The sequence below is a fragment of the Bos mutus genome, chromosome 24, assembly GCF_027580195.1.
Source record: "Bos mutus isolate GX-2022 chromosome 24, NWIPB_WYAK_1.1, whole genome shotgun sequence".
Classification (NCBI taxonomy): Eukaryota; Metazoa; Chordata; class Mammalia; order Artiodactyla; family Bovidae; genus Bos; species Bos mutus.
In genome coordinates, this window is record NC_091640.1 from 20,477,424 (window position 1) to 20,495,926 (window position 18,503).

Below are 18,503 nucleotides of genomic sequence, written 5' to 3' on the forward strand. Positions count from 1 at the left end.
AGCTTAGTGAGTAAACAATGTTGCATGATACAAGGTCAGTATACAGAAAATCCATTTTATTTCTGTACATTACTAAAGTGTAATTACAAACAAAATTTTTTTAAAAACAGTGTTTATAATGAAATACTTAGGGATGAATCTAACAAAGTATGTGTAGAATGTGCCTGTGGAAAGTAGAAATGCTGATGAAAGCAATCAAAGATGAACTAAGTAAACAGGGGATGAACTGTGTTCACAGACTGAGAGACTCAGCATAGTTAAGATGTTAGTCTTCCCAAAACTGATATATAAATTTAGCTCAATTCCAATCAAAATAGTATGATTTTTTGTGGATATAGACAAGCTGCTTTTAAAAATTTTACAGCAAGGCAGAGGACCAAAATAGTCAATCCCAAATAATTCTGGAAAAGGATACCCTTGAAGGAGTCACAAAGACCTACCACAAAGCTGCAGTATTAAGACAGTGTGGCGTGGGCTTCAGGGCAGCATAGATACATAGATTGGTGGGAGAAAACAGGGCGTCCAGCAATAGACTACACAGACACGGCCCAGGGATTCTGACCAAGGTGTGAAGGCCGTCAATAGACAAATGGCAGTGTTTTCAACAAATGGTGTTGGGCCAACTGGAATCCATATGCAAAAAGCGAACCTCAGCTGAAACCTACCTTCTAGATAAAGTGTTAGTTGCTCAGTCGTGTCTGACTCTTTGCAACCCCATGGACTGTAGGCCACTAGGCTCCTCTGTCTATGGAACTCCCTAGGCAAGAATACTAGACCGGATAGCCATTTCCTCCTCCAGGGGATCTTCTTGACCCAGGGATCAAACTCAGGTCTCCTGTATTGCAGGCAGATTCTTTACCATCTGAGCCACCAGGGAAGCCCTTCTAGATAAGTTAACCTCCAGAAAACTAGATAACTTCTAGTTAACTAGATAAATTAATTTCTAGATAACACTATCTTCTAGATAAGTTAACTCAAAAGGGATCACAGCTATCAAAATAAAGGTAACACTACAAAACTTTTTGAAGGAAACACAGGAGAAAATCTTTGTGATCCAGGTTACACAGTGAACTCCAAGGCATGATAACAAAAAAGAATAAGTTAATAAATTAACCTTGATTCAAATTAAACACTTTTTCTCTGTGAAAGACACTGTTAAGAGAATGAAAAGACAAGTTACAGTTCCTCAAAAGATTAAACACAGAGTTATCATATGCCCCAGTGATTCCATTTGTATTTACCCTGGAAAAATCAAAACTTATGTTCACACTAAAACTTGTACTTGAGTATTTGTAGTAGCTTTATTCATAACTGCTAAGAACTGGATGAAGCTGAACACTCTTCAATGGGCAAAGAGATGAAGAGTCAGTGGTGCATCCCTACAATGCAATGATACTCAGCAACAAAAAGGAATCAACTGCAGATACAAACTGCAACTTGGATGAATCACAAAGGCATCCATCATGCTGAGTGGAAGAAGTCATTCTCAAAAGGTTACTCACTATATGACTCCATGTATGTAACATTCTTGAAAAGCCAAAACCACAGTGATGAGTATAGATTCTTGGTTACCAGGGGCTAGGTGGGTTAGGGGTGTGACTGGAAAGAGCACAAGAGCTTTTTCAGCAGATGGGACTATTTTGAATCTTGACTACAGTGGTCACAGCAGGAATTTATATGTTTTAAACTGGGCTTCCCTGGTGGCTCAGAGGGTAAAGAATCCGCCTGCAATGCAGAAGACCTAGGTTCAATCCCTGGGTCAGGAAGATTTCCCTGGAGAAGGAAATAGCTACCTACTCCAGTATTATTACCTGGAAAATCTCAGGGACAGAGGAGCTGGGTGGACTAGAGTCACTGGGGGTGCAAAGAGTCGGACATGACTAAGAGACTAAGCACTAAGACTCAATAGATCTGGACTCCCCTAAAGTCAATTTTCAGCTCAGTTCAATTCATTTGCTCAGTCATGTCCGACTCTTTGTGACCCTATGGACTGCAGCACACCAAGCCTCCCTGTCCATCACCAAAACCTGGAGTTTACCCAAACTCATGTCCATTGAGTCGGTGATGCCATCCAACCATCTCATCCTCTGTTGGCCCCTTCTCCTCCCGCCTTCAATCTTTCCCAGCATCAGGGGCTTTTCCAATGAGTCAGTTCTTCGCATCAGGTGGCCAAAGTTTTGGAGTTTCAGCTTCAGCATCAGTCCTTCCAATGAATATTAAGGGCTGATTTCCTCTAGGATGTACTGGTTGGATTGCCTTGCTGTCCAAGGGACTCGCAAGAGTCTTCTCCAACACCACAGTTCAAAAGCATCATGTGTTTGGCACTCAGGCAATGGCACCCCCCTCCAGTACTCTTGCCTGGAAAATTCCATGGACGGAGGAGCCTGGTAGGCTGCAGTCCATGGGATCACTGAGAGTCGGACACGACTGAGTGACTTCACTTTCACTTTTCACTTTCATGCATTGGAGAAGGAAATGGCAACCCACTCCAGTGTTCTTGCCTGGAGAATCCCAGGGTCGGCGGAGCCTGGTGGGCTGCCGCCTATGGCGCACAGAGTCGGACACGACTGAAGTGACTTAAGCAGCAGCAGCAGCTTTCTTTATAGTCCAACTCTTATATCTATACATGACCACTGGAAAAACCATAGCCTTGACTAGACAGACCTTTGTTGGCAAAGTAATGTCTCTGCTTTTGAATATGCTGTCTAGGTTGGTCATAACTTTTCTTCCAAGGAGCAAGCGTCTTTTAATTTCATGGCTGCCGTCACCATCTGCAATGATTTTGGAGCCCAAGAAAATAAAGCCTCTCACTGTTTCCATTGTTTCCACATCTATTTGCTATGAAGTGATGGGACCAGATGTCATGATCTTTTGAGCTTTAAGCCAACTTTTTCACTCTCTTTCACTTTCTTTAAGAGGCTCTTCTTTACTTTCTGCCATAAGGGTGGTGTCATCTGCATATCTGAGGTTATTGATATTTCTCCTGGCAATCTTGATTCCAGCGTGTGCTTCATCCAGCTCAGCATTTCTCATGATGTACTCTGCATATAAGTTAAATAAGCAGGGTGACAATATACAACCTTGATGTACTCCTTTGCCAATTTGGAACCAGTCTGTTGTTCCATGTCTAACGTGCTTCCTGAACTGCATACAGATTTGTCAGGAGCCAGGTCAGGTGGTGTGGTATTCCTATCTCTTTCAGAATTTTCCACAGTTCATTGTGATCCACACAAAGTCAATTTTACTCCATATTAATTCAAAAAATTAAAAACAACAAGAGACCAGACACTTGACATCATAATCAGCAAAGGTGCAGACATTTACACAGTCATGCCTTAGGATGTATCTAGGTGGAAGAGTAGTTGTCCTGGGCTCATCAATGTTATCAGAGAGGGCGGCCTCAGGAGGTTATCAGAAGCCAGTGACACCAAACTGTACTGAAGACGTGTTTGGGGTGGGGTCAGAGTGAGGTCACAGGTGGTGAGCTCTAGATACTTCTTTTTCCAACATCCTCTCTATCATGCCCCAAACACAGATTAAGTGGTGGAATGGAGCACTGGGGAGATGCTCAGCCCATTGCCGACCCACAGGCTGATGCTATTGATCCCACCTGCCGACACAGATGACACTTCAAAAAGACCAAAACAATCCAAGCAGATGCCGCTTATTTCAAAACATCCAGCATTTAAACTAGTTTTCAAAAGGGAAACTCAATGAAGAATTTGTATTTTAATTTTCTTAATGTTCAAGTTGTTTTAAGCATGTACAAGGATTCCAAAACACAAAGTTGTCAACATTTTTCCCCTTCTTCAGAAGGCATTTTCATGTGATGAGTTTTGTTGCCTTTTTCCTTTGGGAAAGTAATCAAACACTCTTACTTTTGTTTTTCACTTCTCTGACTAATTTAAACCATTTGTTCACTGTTGAAGATTTATGAGGTTGCCATCTGCCAGTTAATTTTACTTTTTGTTTTTTTTTACACATCACTGACAATAAAAATAGTCATAAGACGGGGGACAGCAGGTCAAAGCTACCTTGTACAAGGTGACGCTCCCATTTTTCCATGAGCAGATCATAACAGAATGAGCATTCCTTTAATCTGCTCTTTACCATGTCAGTAGATTTACTGATGACCCTGTGATGATCATCTGGTTTCACAAGAAGAAAAACATCAAACAAGACCATGACATAATAATCTCGGTGGTTTTTTGCTTTCTCCCAGACAGTGTTTCTCTAGCACTGCTTTAAGTATGTTTGCTTCTGTATCGGAAAATCTTATTTCAGAGGAAAATGCCTAAGTCTTATTTTTTATGGACCCAAATATTCTGGGGTTTGGCCATCTCATTCACCTGCAGATGAGACCATAATAAGTAATCATCATGCCTTGTGAATTCTGAACAGAACCCTGGCTATGATTCTGGGTAAGTATCTAAAAGCAAAAAGTTGGAGCTGTTATGGCCGAGGCTGGATGGTTTGCAACCTGCCATCCCATGAGATAATGGCTTTCCTTCATGCACAGAGTCTCATAGAGAATTAAAAAAAAAAAAAAACTTCTCAAGGTTAAAGGTTAACTTCTCAAGGTTCTCTTTCGATGGTATCTTCTTTCATTCTTGTGACAACTTGGTGAGGCAGGTAAGGCAGAATAATGCAGCAAATTTGAAGATGAAGATGTGGTGCCTGAAGTCAAGCTGGATCAACTGAGGCAGAGCTGGAGACCCACTCAGGGGCTCCTCCTACTTTCCAGCACCACCTCCACGTTCATGGCACTTCCACAAACTACCAGTGTGGCTAAGGTGCCCAACTGTCAGGACATTCTGGTTCCTGGGCCTGCAGACCCCACTGACTGGCTCCTGCACTCAGGTTCAACTGTGTGTTCCTGGACCCACAGACAGGGTCCCCCAACACAAACTGCTTGAAAAGATGCTGCAGTTTTGTACAGGCAGCCAAAGGGAATATCTGTTTCTAGGATGCCTGGCAGTCAAGCAGTGTCAACTTAAATGTCGTTTGGGACCATTCAATTGTGTTAACCCTCTGAGTAGACACAAATGCTACAAAAATGAGAAAAGCAAGGAAGAACAAGAAAACCCTCTTTCAGTTCAGTCGATGAGTCTTGTCTGACTCTTTGTGACCCCCTGGACTGCAGCACACCAGGCTTCCATGTCCATCACCAACTCCTGAAGCTTACTCAAACTCATGCCCATTGAGTCAGTGATGCCATCTAACCATCTCGTCCTCTGTCATCCCCTTCTCCTTCCACCTTCAATCTTTCCCAGCATCAGGGGCTCTTCAAATGAGTCAGTTCTTCACATCAGGTGGCCAAAGTATTGGAGCTTTAGCTTCAGCATCAGTCCTTCCAATGAATATTCAGGACTGATTTCCTTTAGGATGGATCTCCTTGTAATCCAAGGAACTCTCAAGAGTCTTCTCCAACACCACAATTCAAAAGCGTCAATTCGTCGGCACTCATCTTTCTTTATGGTCCAACTCACACATCCATACGTGACTACTGGAAAAACCACAGCTTTGACTAGATGGACCTTTGTCGGCAAAGTATGATGCCTCACGGACATTTTACATGGGAAAATATCGTTAATGCAACTTAGGGATGGGCCCCAATCATATTCTAAAATTTAATACTTGTATGAAGAACAACTTTCTTAATGAAGTTAGTCAATTACTCCTGTGGGTTTTCATGATGAGTCAGATACACAACATGGAGTTGCCAAGCAGGATGTCAGTGAATACATCCTAATCACGTCTGGGGACACAGAGGTTTCATACAACTCCATTAGGCCATGGTGCCATGCTACAGAGCAGATGGTTTAGCACAAGGCCCTTGGGTGTAAGCTGGAAATCATTAGTGAAGATCTGTGAGGACATGACTTCCATCTCTTCTCAGCCCTGATGTAACTTCTGAACAACAAGGCTAGACAGTAAGCTCTGGGAGACTGACTCTGCACAGGATGGACACCCTCTCTGCCCCCGAGGGCCCCTAGATCGGTGGTCACAGGCAGCAGGTAACAACTGGGAGGGCCTGGGTTACGGGTTCCCCACGAGGACTGGTTTCTGCTGGACTCTTATCAGCTACAACCGACAAGCATTGAAAATACACACTCTCTCTGCATTCACTCAGGCAGCTTCAGAGAAGCGGTTCTCAGGGTGATTCTGTCCCCATGGTATGTTGACACAGTCTAGGGGACATTCTTGGTTGTCACCACTGGGGCAGTGCTACGGGCATCGTGTGGACAGAGGTCAGGGATCTGCGAACACCCTACAAAGCACAGGGCAGCTCCCACAATAAAGAACTGTCCAGCACAGAATGGCAACAGAGCCACAACCGAGAAACCGTGTTCCAATGAAAAGTGTGACCAAAATGTGTAACTCCATGTTAATGACTATATATGATCTATCAAAAAGCAGAGATATTACTTTGCCAACAAAGGTCCATCTAGCCAAAGCTATGGTTTTTCCAGTAGTCATGTAGGGATGTGAGAGCTAGACTATAAAGAAAGATGAGAGCCAAAGATGCTTTTGAACTGTGGTGTTGGAGAAGACTTTTGAGAGTCCCTTGAACAGCAAGGAGATCCAACCAGTCCATCCTAATAGAAATCAGTCCTGAATATTCATTGGAAGGACTGATGCTGAAGCTGAAACTCCAAAACTTTGGCCACCTGATGTGAAGAACTGACTCATTTGAAAAGACCCTGATGCTGGGAAAGATTGAAGGCAGGAGGAGAAGGGGATGACAGAGGATGAGATGGCCGGATGACATGAGTTTGAGTAAACTCTGGGAGTTGGTGATGGACAGGGAGGCCTGGTGTGCTGCAGTCCATAGAGTCACAAAGAGTTGGACACAACTGAGCAACTGAACTGAACTGAACTGAAATGATGATCTACCGAGGCCTCATGACACAGCAAACTCTCAGGAAGGGTTAGGCAGTGTGTTCCGAGGCCATATCTGTTTACTGTACATCATATCCGACACCAGCTACTCCTGGAGGAAAAGTGTAGGCAGCACTGTGATGCAGATTGCAATGGCCCATGTGTCTCCTCACTCCCCTTTCGGATTTCCTCTTGTTCTTTTCCGTGGGTGAGTCCAGACCCAGAGAGCCCATCTGGGCCAGCCACCCCCAGAGCTGGCCCGTGGATTGCACTTCAGACTCAGGCTCTAGAAACCACATTTCAGTTCGACCTCTTACTGGCTTGTGAGCTTGGGCACAGACAAACTTTGGGATGCACCCTCTTCAACTTTAAGATGAGGGTCACAGCAGTGCACCTCGTAAGGTTCTGATGAGCCTCTGTGAGCAGCCCCTACTCGGTGTCTGGCCCGGAGGAGGAAACCCGTGAAAGTCTAGTTTATTAATGTGCTGCTGCTCCTCTATTTGTCATCATTACTTTCCTATCATCATTCCTTCCTGGCGTAAAAAGGTGCTCAGCTGGAAACCAGTCAGAAAAGGAAAAAGTCATCTGATTCATTCTAAAGTCTGAGTAACCTATTGTATCTGAAACTTCCCCTACCCAGGGAGATTGACATTTTGGGACAGAACAAAGGCAAAACCAAAGGAATCTGTCTCTTTTGATGGACTTTCAAGTTCTCATGGCAAGAAGGGGAAATATTTTTAAAAGGGGAAGTTGTCATTTTTTCCTTCAATCAAGCTGCCTCTGGCTGCATTTGAAGCCTCTCTATGTATGAATCTGAAGCTTCTGCACTCCTTCAGAGATCCTGTGAAGTAAACAGGATGGCCAATCACGCACTAGCACCTACACGTCGTCTGCTTGTGTGAGAGACACTTTGTACTTGGTGTGAGCCGACTGGCAGCCCCCACCTGCCTGCAGGACACAAACGCCCTTCCCCCTTGTTGCTCTGGGGGCCCCAGGGTGAAGCTGCCCCGTACTGAGGCCAGGCCTGCCCCCTCCTTTCCCACTGTCTGGCAGCTGCCTCAGTCTCCCCCTCGGTATTTGCCTGCGGTCTCCTTTGGGCCCCCTCCCCCATCTGCCACGTGCCCTCACTCCCTGCCTGTGCTGACCTGCTGTGCTGCCTGGCCTGACTCCAGGGCTTGGGCCCCACTTTCCAGCCAGTGGCCAGTGCATGTTCCTCGTCACACCTGCTCCTGGCACACGCCGTGTGGGTGCTTCTCAAGGCAGAGCTGCTCAGGCCTTGTGCTGGTTTCCCAGGTTTGCTATAACCAAGCATCGCAAACTGGGGGGCTTCAAACCAGGGGAATGTGTTCCCTCACAGCCTGAGAGACTAGAAGTCTAACATCACGGTGTCCGCAGGGTGATGCTCTTTCTGAAGACTCAAGGGGAGGATCTTTCCTCTCCTCTTCCTCGCTTCTAGAAGATGCAGGCACTTCTCGGTGTCCCTTGTCTTGTAAGCACATCCCTCCAGCTTCTGCCTCCATCATCCCACAGTGGTCCCCTCTGGGTGTTCTCTGTTCACATGGCCTTCCCCTCGCTGTGTCTGTGTCCAAACTTCTCTCTTCTTAGAAGGCTATCAGCCAGTGGAGCAGGGCTCACCCTAATCCAGGATGACCTTATCTTAGCTTGATCAAGCCTGCAAAGACCCAACTTCCAAATAAGGTCACATTCCAAGGTTCTGGGTAGCATGGACCTTGAAGTCTGTACTCAATCCAGTACAAACCTCTAGGAACACTGCTTCTGCTGCGGAGGCCTCTGCTTTCCAAAGTACACGGCATGCCTGCCCACCTGGGTTCAGGCACCACTTTGCCCCACACCCCCATTGCCCCCTCCCACACTCAGGCCTGGGGGTGCGTCTGACACAGCCCCCCAGCCCCTCCTCACTTCTGTCTCTCCTGCTGAAGCCCCTCTGCTCACTGTAGCCAGCCTTCACTGGCTTTCTTCATTCCTGAGTCTTTCAAATGAGACTGGGTATGCAGGAACCTCCAGTACGGAGATGTTTTCAAGGAATCCAAGGCTCCTTGCCAACAGGAGGTGGCGCTGGCTGCCACCAATGTCACGAAGCAGTGTCCTGAGATTCCCCACTCTACCCAGTGGGTCCCCAGGCCGGTCACGCCCCTGGAGGCATCTGTGGGCCAAGCCATTGGCTCCACTCACTCTTTCTCTATTATTAGAAGAGGAGATTGAACTTCCCACAAACGGGCACCAGCCCACAGTGGAGGGTGCTGGACCCTGGCAGAGCAGGGGGGCTGCAGCTCCAGCTGGGGTGCCCATCAGTCACGCAGTCACAGCCAGGACAGCCAACCTCTCTCCACTTGTGCCACCAAGACCAACAGATGCTGCGGACCCAGTTGGCTTGGGATCCCCAGCTGAGCAAATCAAACCCGTCTCTACACACCACAACGGGCACCAAGAGAGAAACAGAGCCATTTACACGGAGGTGAGCATGCACAGACAAGCCTACTTTTAAGACTGTTCATGAAACGTATTTGGTTTGAAATGATGTGAAAGAAGGCATTCCAGTGCCCCATGGAGGCTGTCAAGTTCTTCTTCTGCATTGAGGCAGGCAGAGTGTGGTCAGAAGGAAGTTAATGAATGAACCTGATCTTCCCAATAAGCAAAGTGGGGTTTCTTCCCACTGCCCCCCTCCCGAAGTTAAAAAAATGATGTGAGAATTAAAACACTATTCAGAGTCTGACTGAGACAAAAAAGTGGCAAGCCACCCTGTGGAGAAAGAAAGTCACATTGGACAGTAATGCAACAGAACATAAATAACACTCTGTCGAGCTCCTCTTACCTCAATCCCTTCTTTGTTTAAGGCATATTCATCAAAATTCAAAATGGCTATCTTAATCGTTCTTGGAGGGGGCAGGACCGTCAGGCCAATATTAATAGCATTGCTCCTCTTGGAGTCCAGGACAATGATCTCCTGCTTTTTTCCATCTGCAGCCGTTTTCTTGTGATAAAATAAGGAGAATCCAAGATTAATGCCTCATCTTCAGTCCTCTATTAAAAGCAAACTCACGACTTATTTAGAGATGAAAACAAATGGCCCCAGTTCAGCTCAGGGAGGGACTGGCTACCGCTCAGCACGGCGGAGATCAGGGATTAGCCCCGAGAAGCCGCCAAGAAGGGGGCAGCCATGGAACTTCTCGAGTCAGACACATTACAAAATAAAATTGATTTTCCTTCAATTGGGAAAAATGTGATATTTTGCAAGGAGAAAAAAAAAAAAAAAGAAAGAAACACCCTGTTTTTTTCCATAGAAGCAGTGGAAACAGGATTCAGACCTTTCAGAGTTCCCTTCCTGTGGGCTGCGAGGTGTCGGAATGTGCCTTGGTTGGCCCTGGGGCATGTGGTGCGTGCCCAGAGATGGAGAAAGCTGGTCCACACGCCAAGGAGACGGGAGCCTGGGGGAACCCGGCATTGCTGGCGGGTCTGCCCTCTGCACCTCCGGGGCTCCTCTTGACATTCTGCCCTGACACCTGAGCACTCTCCTGCCACATTCATACATCTGGATGCAGCCCACTGAGCGGGTGAAGAGGAGTAAGGGATGAACTGGCAAAGAGGCCAAGGAGGGGCGCCATGCTCTCTGCTGTCCCGGGCATCCTCAGAGCAGCCCCTGTTGCTAGCCTGGGGCTGGCACACAGCCAGAAGCTAGGAAGGGTGTAAGGTGCTGAGCCAGTTCTCACCTCTGCCCAGAGCTTATGATGACAAGGTCCCCAACTTTCCCCTTCCACTCTCAGGAAATCAAAGGCAGGTAGAAATGGGGACAGGTGGAAGGAGGCCAGTCAGCAAGCTTCCTGTGTTGTGCAGCCTCCCTTGGGGCCACAAGGCCTGGAGGTTGATGATTCTGATTCATGAAACAAGCCCAGGGTGATGAGGATGGGTGAGACCATGCAGCATGCTGAGGGTGAGCTCACTGCATGAGGGGCCCAGCTTCGGGGGAATAACTCACCTGGTGATGGAGGGGGTGAGGGTCTGGAGAAGCTGCCACACGAGCTGGACCCTAAAGACTGTCTAGGACTAGCCTGGGGCGGGGGAGACGGTGAGGAGAGAAGGGCCTTTGACTAGTTCCAGGGAACTGCCCAGGATGAAGCTGCAGGTTGCCAGGGCCATATCAGGGGACTCCATGAGTCAGCTGCTCAGAACCCCTCTGCAGGCAGGTCCTAGCCAAGCAGCCAACGCCAGTCAGCCTCCCGCACTGAGGCCTCAGCCTCTCCTTTGAAGAAGGGAACCAGGCTGGGCCTGGTATAGCTGAGTGGCTGCTGTGGCACTAGAGGCTGGGAGCTGGCAAGGAGAAACTGGCTACAGCCCCTTAAGTCCTACTGAGCCCTTCCAAACTCAATTGCTAATGTTCTATTTTAGGTCCTTAAATGTGCATTTGGGAATAAATTACAATTTCTTCATGAAGAGAATAACTGAAAGCATCCCAGCCATTTGGGTGCCTGGTGGCCCGGAGGAACAACTCCTGTGGGCGTGTCACCGGCTTGGAACTGTGGGCTCCCAGGACACGCAGCATAAATGCACCCCTACCCTGCAGGGCAAGCTTGTCTTCTATACGTTTAAGCCAATAAGCTTATCAGGAGCTCCTGAAATGTAGCTGAAATCTACTTTAAAATATTGTTTGGGGGTTTCCCTGGTGGTCTGGTGGTTAAGAGCCCACCTGCCAATGCAGGAGACACGTGTTCGACCCCTGGTCCAGGAAGATCTCACATGCCGCGGAGCAACTAAGCCTGTGAGCCACAGCTACTAAGCCCGTGCTCCAGAGTCTGCAAGTCACAACTACTGGAGCCTGTGCGCCTAGGGATTGTGCTCCACAACAAGAGAAGTCACAGCAAAGAGAAGCCCACACACTGCAACTAGACAGTGGCCTCCACTCACAGCAACCAGAGAAAAGCCTGGGCAGTAACAAAGACCCAGCACAGCCAAAACTAAATGAATACAAATAAAATTATTTAAAAATATATTACTTTGTTGGAATGCTAAGAAGGCCTGAGAAAAGGCTTGACAACATGCTGAAGAAGGGAATGAAGAGGGATGTGATGACCTGTGTGCCCACCTTGGGGCAGCGGGGTGCCCACTCCTCCAGGCACTCCAGGCACTGCAGGGGGCCTGCCCAACATAGAGTCCCTCTTCCCTGCTCACCAACAGGGCCTGGATTTCTTTCAAGCTGGTAATATGTTAGCGAAATCAATCACCTCCCTGGACCCTTTGCAGCTGAGGCTGGCAGTTTGGGTTTCTGTTTTCCTGATTCAAAAGGGCTGGACCCGTGAGCCATGCCTTTTTCCCTTTCTCCATCTTCCTGCCTACAATGTAGACATGAGGCCTGGAGGGGCAGCATCTCATGAGCATAAGGAATGAGGCCTCATGGATGGCGACATGGAAGACAGAAGCCTGGGACCTGGCGTGCGAGAGGCACTGACCCAGCGCCAGGCTCCAGCACAGGAGGCACTGACAGAAAGGCAAGGACTCCCCGTGAATCATTAGCCCCTGGACCCCCATCCATAGAGTCACTGGGAGCCTGCAGAGATGCCTGAGAAGGCCGAGCCCCACTGCTGCCTTTGTGTAAATGAGAGCAAGATGGCCCCCCCTGAGGGAGACAAAGCCCCATGGCAAATTCTTGAGAGAGACGGACTATTCAGATTTCAGCCTGCCCCCCTCAGCCAGGGTCCACCTACAGCAAGCACTCAGGACAGAGCCGGGGGTGGCTCTGAGCCTCACATGTCCTTTTCCTCATTCTCAGCAGAACTCAGTTCACATCAATGGACACCCTCTGCTCTCATAAATCGAGAAGAAGCCAGCCTCTGGGCATCCTGAGATAATGGGGAAGCTGTTTCTACAGACGACATGTTTTCAGAGCACGTCCACCCACTTCGAGAAGGAAGGAATAAGAGTTAGTCATATCTGAGGCTGAATTATTAACTCTCTGGATTTTATCCAAGAGGTATTTTAAATGCTCTTCTTCATAACTGAAACAGAGCCTGCTGGATGCACTGACCCCTCAAGTGCCTTGGCAGCCACTCTGCCCGAAATGAGGGTGGGTCACGTGGGCTTGCCCAACTGTCTCCTCCCCTCACAACAACCCACAGCGGCATCTGCAAGAACAAGCCAAAGTGCTCTGTGCCCGGGAGCACATGCTGGTGTCCAGGGATTCTGTTATCAATTCTGATGCATTTCAATCCTCCAAGCTCCAGATCAACAAGAGTGACCTTCACTATGTCCTTCACCTGGCCCTGTGTCTGAGTGGCTGTCGGCCATCCTCTCCCACAAAGTCTCTCGTGTCCTGTCCTTCACTCCCCCCACCTCCATCCCAAGCCCGACCCTTGGAGCCAGCCTCCCAGGGCAGCCACCATGGGCTTCCTGCTTCCAGCCTCTTCTCACTCCCAACCCATCCATCTTAATTCTTGCCAAGAGTCTTTCTCAGAGACTTGTTTCCTTATTGCACTTCTTTGATCAGAGAGTCTGTGACTGTCCGTTGTTTGAAATGAGAAAAATGGGAAATTGGTCAATGATGAAAAGAGGAGATAAAGCAGATAAGACAGAGTTCCTTGTGAAAGAGGTTAAGAAATGTTAAAAGATATTCTAAAGGCTTCTGGAAAGGAGGGATGCAGCAAAGGTGGAACAGGGTTGGGAGGATGACAGGAGGTGATACATCTAGGCAGGAGATCAAAAAGTTGATTTGTATTTTACACGAGATCAGACACAAAACAACGCACAAACAAGGAAACAAAACCTCCAGACCAGACTTCCCCGGTGGCTCAGTGGTAAAGAATCCACCTGCCAATGCAGGAGACATGGGTTTAATCCCTGATCCAGGAAGATCCCACACGCCTGAGAGCAACTAAGCCATGAGCCACAACTACTGAGCCCATGCCCTAGAGCCTGGGAGCTGCAACCAGTAAAGCCTGCTCTCCCTAGAGCCATGCTCCTCGACAAGAGAAGCCACCACAGTGAGAAGCCCAGGCCCCACAACCAGAGACAAGCCTGCACAGCACAAAAACCCAGCAGAGCCAAAAATAAATAAATGATTACAAAGAAAACTCAAAACCTCTGGAAATATCAATACAGGCCCTACTTGGAGGAAGTGACAAAATTTTATTGAGAGTAATAATAGAAGATGTGGGTAAATGAAAAACATCATGTTCCTGAATAGGAAGTCTCAGTGTTAAAAGGATGTTCATTATCTTGCCTCATAAAATTTATACACAAATAACATATTTATTATATATGCCGGTAAAGAACCACCTGTAATGCAGGAGACCTGGGTTCGATCCCTGGGTTGGGAGATCCCCTGGAGGAGGGCATGGCAACCCATTCCAGTATTCTGGCCTGGAGAATCCCCATAAACAGAGGAGCTCACAGGCTATAGTCCATGAGGTCGAAAAGAGTTGGACATGACTAAGCGACTAAGCACAACACACAACATATATTTAAAATGATTCTAATCAAATTCCAAGAAGATGTTTTTGGAATTTTAAAATATTCTAAAGTTACTATGAACGAGTATATGTGTAAAAAGATCCATAAGTGGAAATAATACAATATCTATCCAATCAGCCATAAAAACTTACTATAAAACTGATATAATTAATGTGTGGCACTGGCACTCAATAGCTATACTGATAATACAGAACAGAATAATAGAACAGAGAAAGCTGTCTATACAATGATCCAGGGCATTCCAACAAGGCAGCAAGACCGTGAGTCACAATCCATTATGAAAGCCTGATTCTAATATGGAACCAAAGTAACTTCAAGCAAAAACAACCAGTATGGTAGGTTAACATCACAGTAGACTGGATTGACTGAGATCTTTCTTCTTAAAAAAAAAAAAAAAAAAAAAAGCCAGCAGAAAGCAAGAACACAGGGTTGCATGGGAATGGCCAAGGGTCATCATGGTGGGGTTATGCCACACCTCATGAGACCCCTTTGCTGATTTTGGAGTCCTGAGACATTATCAGTGATGATCCATGACAAAGCCTGAGCAAAGGCAGAAGAGGCTGAAAAGCAAGCTCAGTGGCTCAACTGTCTCTTGTTGGTTGGCAGGGTATCTTCCCTTATTTATTATATTTTTTGCCTTTTCTCAACTGTAGATCTCATTTCCTTAAATGGCATTTCCTGAGTGCCTATTAGGTGGCTACTCCTTGAGTGGGGACATTTTTCATGGAGATCAACAAAAAATGTAGGTGGCCAGGATGCCACCGACTGCAATGATCAATCCTGGGGCAACAGGAAATAAGGGTATCTCCCTCAGTTCTTTGATAGAAGGTCAATCAGCCAAACCTATGCCCTCAGGGCTCAAGAACTCACAGGGAAAACAGAGTGTTGAGGGAGCAGCTATGGGTCGGGTACCAGGTGCAGGATGCTGGACTAGGGGGTGCTGAACATGAAAATTGGAACAATTGTCTCTGGGGCGAGATAGCTGCCCAGCTAAACAGTTGTGCAAGTTGGAGTGGGGAAAACAGGGTGGGCATGTCTCTGGACATGCAACTGACCCCAGTACTTCCAGAAGTGCTCAAGGTAAAAGAGGAACTTGCTTCTTGAAGGGTTAGGGGGCACTCTGGGAGGAGGTCAGTCTCTGCTTTGCTCCCAGAAAGCTCAGTGAAGCTGAACTTCTGAGCCAAACGAGGTGGCAACACCCAGAACCTCCTTCAAAGCAGCAGCTCTCAGGGAGCCTCCAAGAGTTGCCCTCCCAGAAATACTGTCTCCGGAGAAATGCTTCAGGCTTGGACGGAATGTAGGGTTTTGTTTGTTCTTGACTTGGCCAAGAGGACTGCAGGAAGTGGGGAGAGGATGTAACAGCCAAAACGGGGAGAAACAGAGGTCACCCTCTATGGAAAAAGATGCTGTCAAAGCTAGCAGAGACCTCTTAGGAGGGCTGGGAAGGAGGTCACTGAGGCAATTCAGCTCCTTTCCCCCAAACTGTCCAAGAGGGCTAAGGGTCCAGTTTCAGGAAGCAGAAGTGAGCCCCTCCAAGAGGATGCTTCAAACAGGCAGCACCCAAGGCCACAAGAGTCACAGAATTTCTGAGAAGCACAGAGGGAATTCTCCATTTAAGCACTGATGGCTAACTGCCAGGGCTTAGGGGTGAGGGCTGGGACTTCTCTCTGCAGCCCTGGTGGAGCCCAGATTCACTTGGTGGTCAGCTCCCTGCGTTGGAGTGGGCCTTCTAGAACCAAGCAAGTCTAAGAGGTTGGGCTCTGCAAACTCAGCCACTCCAAGGGGCAGAAAGTCACCTACAACAGGAAGATTTTCTAGAACAGTTAAACCAGATATTCAGGTCCACTCAGGGGGACTGTGGGGCCATAACAATCCTGATGCTGAGATGGATGACCAGAGGCCTCAAAGAGAAGAGACAAGTATGTCAGGTTTTTGGATACATCAAGGTATTGCTTCCAAGAACAAGTCTTTCAGAATTTCTAAGTAAAGTGACAAACTTGATTCTGAATGGTTATGGGGGTAGGCGACCACGTGTGACCACAACCTGCTTTTGTTCAATATCCTGAGGGTAAGCCCATCACTTCCCCTCATAATCATTCAGTTTTGGAAAAGAAAAGGATGAGCATTCAGGCAGCAGTTAGGAAAAGGGGGAAAGGAAAACTTTAATGCTAAATAGTAGTCCTTAAACTTAGAGGCTAATTTAAAATCTCACACTAGAACCTCAGGAAAGTCACGTGAGGCAAAGGATAAGAAAATCAATAGCATAAAAAATGAAGACCTGTCAGCACAGCACAAAAGTACATTCTCCCCTGTTGCCCTGGGTCTACTCAACAACCCCAGGAGGTCAGGCCTACAGGCTCAGGCCTGGCTTCTCCACCACACCCCACCCATAATCAAAAACAGGCTCAGAGAAGTTTACTGACTTGCTCAAAGTCACACAGAGGTAGAGTCCAGACCAAATGACATTTGAAATTGCAGTAGCAAAGCACACAGACCACTGAGAAGAAAGAGAGAGTCTTTTTCAAAAAATGGCAGGCTTTCAAAAATTCCCAAGGGAAGAAAATGAAGAAGTGTCCAGAGTGTGAACTTGAAAGTAGCCAAAACAAAATGGAATCTGGGGATCACAGCAGCCCTGAAGGGCAACTGAAAATATCCAGAGCAGCAAAGCACTCAGGTGGGTCAACCGGGGTCTCACCCATTCCCACCCTGGCAGCCTGGGCGAGTCACTGCCCCACTCTGTACCCCCTGTTCTTTCTGGGACCCAGTCTCCCAGGGTTTGTTAGGAGGATGAAATAAAACAATGGATGTAAATCAGTGAGAGAAACACTCATGACAGAAGCGTCTGCTAGGACTATTAGAATAGTATGACTGAGACTTCCCTGGTGGTGCAGTGTAAAAGAATCTGCCTGCTTGCCAATGTAGGGGACATGGGTTCAATCCCTGGTCGGGGAAGATCCTACATGCCGTTGAATAACTAATCTTGTGGGTCACAACTACTGAAGCCCTAAAGCCTGTGCTACACAAGAGAAGTCAGGCAACAAAGAGAGGACCCTACTCACCACAACTAGCAAAAATCCGAGCAAAGCAATGCAGACCCAGCGTGGCCATAAATAAATGAATAAAAAAAAAAATAGTATTATTGGTATGGATACATGTAAAGTACTTAGGCTAATACCTGGAAAATAGTGCTTTAGCTCCTTTCACTATTGGCTCTTTTGTAAAAAATCATTTTTAACCTAATGATATTATATTTTAAAAATATATGGTTTATCAATGCATGTTTTTCATAACTAACACATGTACTACACTTACTGACGAGAGGCACCTAGGTACACGGGAGTGTCAGATCAGAGCAGTGTCCCCACCCCAACAGTGATAATTCCAGGGGACAGTGTAGGGACTTGGTTCTCAATTTCGCTTCCAGGGCTGCTTCCCAACATGGGCAACTCACTCGGAGCTTCCTGAAATGAACTCACGGATGCTCATGAGAGTCTGCACAGACCCCCAGGCATATGGAGTCCCCGAGTGGGAAGCAGGTCCAGTGAGTGAGTTATCTGGAGTGGTTCTGAAGGTCTCCTTGCAGAGGAGATGGTAGGGAACGACTTGCTTTCTGTTTTCAAGGAGGAGAATATTATGGTTATTTCCACATGCTAAATTCCCTCTAGGCCAAAGACTGGACTCCAGGACTAATGGAAAGGGGGCATTCTGGAGAAAAGAACAGGACAGTCTCCTTCTGGGCCAGGAGACTCAGCTGCCTCCATGGCTGAGGGCAGAAAGGGCAAACACGGACTCACCACCTCCGACTGGGAGGAACGCAACATCACTCACCTAAGGAGGAGACATGGCCGATCAACCTACTGACATTTTCTGAAGGAAAACCAGGAAATGTGATGTATTTAGGTCAGTGCTTTACAATTGTGGGGATACAAGGGGCACTTTTAAAGAACAGTGATGCCTGGGTTCCATCTCAGAGGTCCTAACCTCCTTGATCAGGAGTGGGCACAGAGGTCTAAAAGATGTGAGTGTGACCAGAGTCACCAACTTAGACTTGCAAAAAGTCTTAAGGCTTGAGACGGGATTGTTGGGTGAGTAAAAAGTTGTTCTTTCAGAAAGAAGAACACAATTTAAAAATAGGAAATGAA

At 47.2% G+C, this 18,503-nt stretch overlaps 1 protein-coding gene across 8 annotated transcripts in view; it reads right to left on the reverse strand.

Annotated features, from left to right (window-relative positions):
* The window catches only part of FHOD3 (formin homology 2 domain containing 3), a 523,370-nt gene that overhangs the window by 46,302 nt on the left and 458,565 nt on the right, over positions 1-18,503 (reverse strand). For all 8 annotated transcript variants that reach the window (XM_070361542.1, XM_070361541.1, XM_070361540.1 and 5 more), the window contains one exon: positions 9,716-9,874. In XM_070361542.1, coding sequence (XP_070217643.1) covers positions 9,716-9,874 — 159 coding nt within the window. The remainder of the gene's footprint in view (positions 1-9,715; positions 9,875-18,503) is intronic.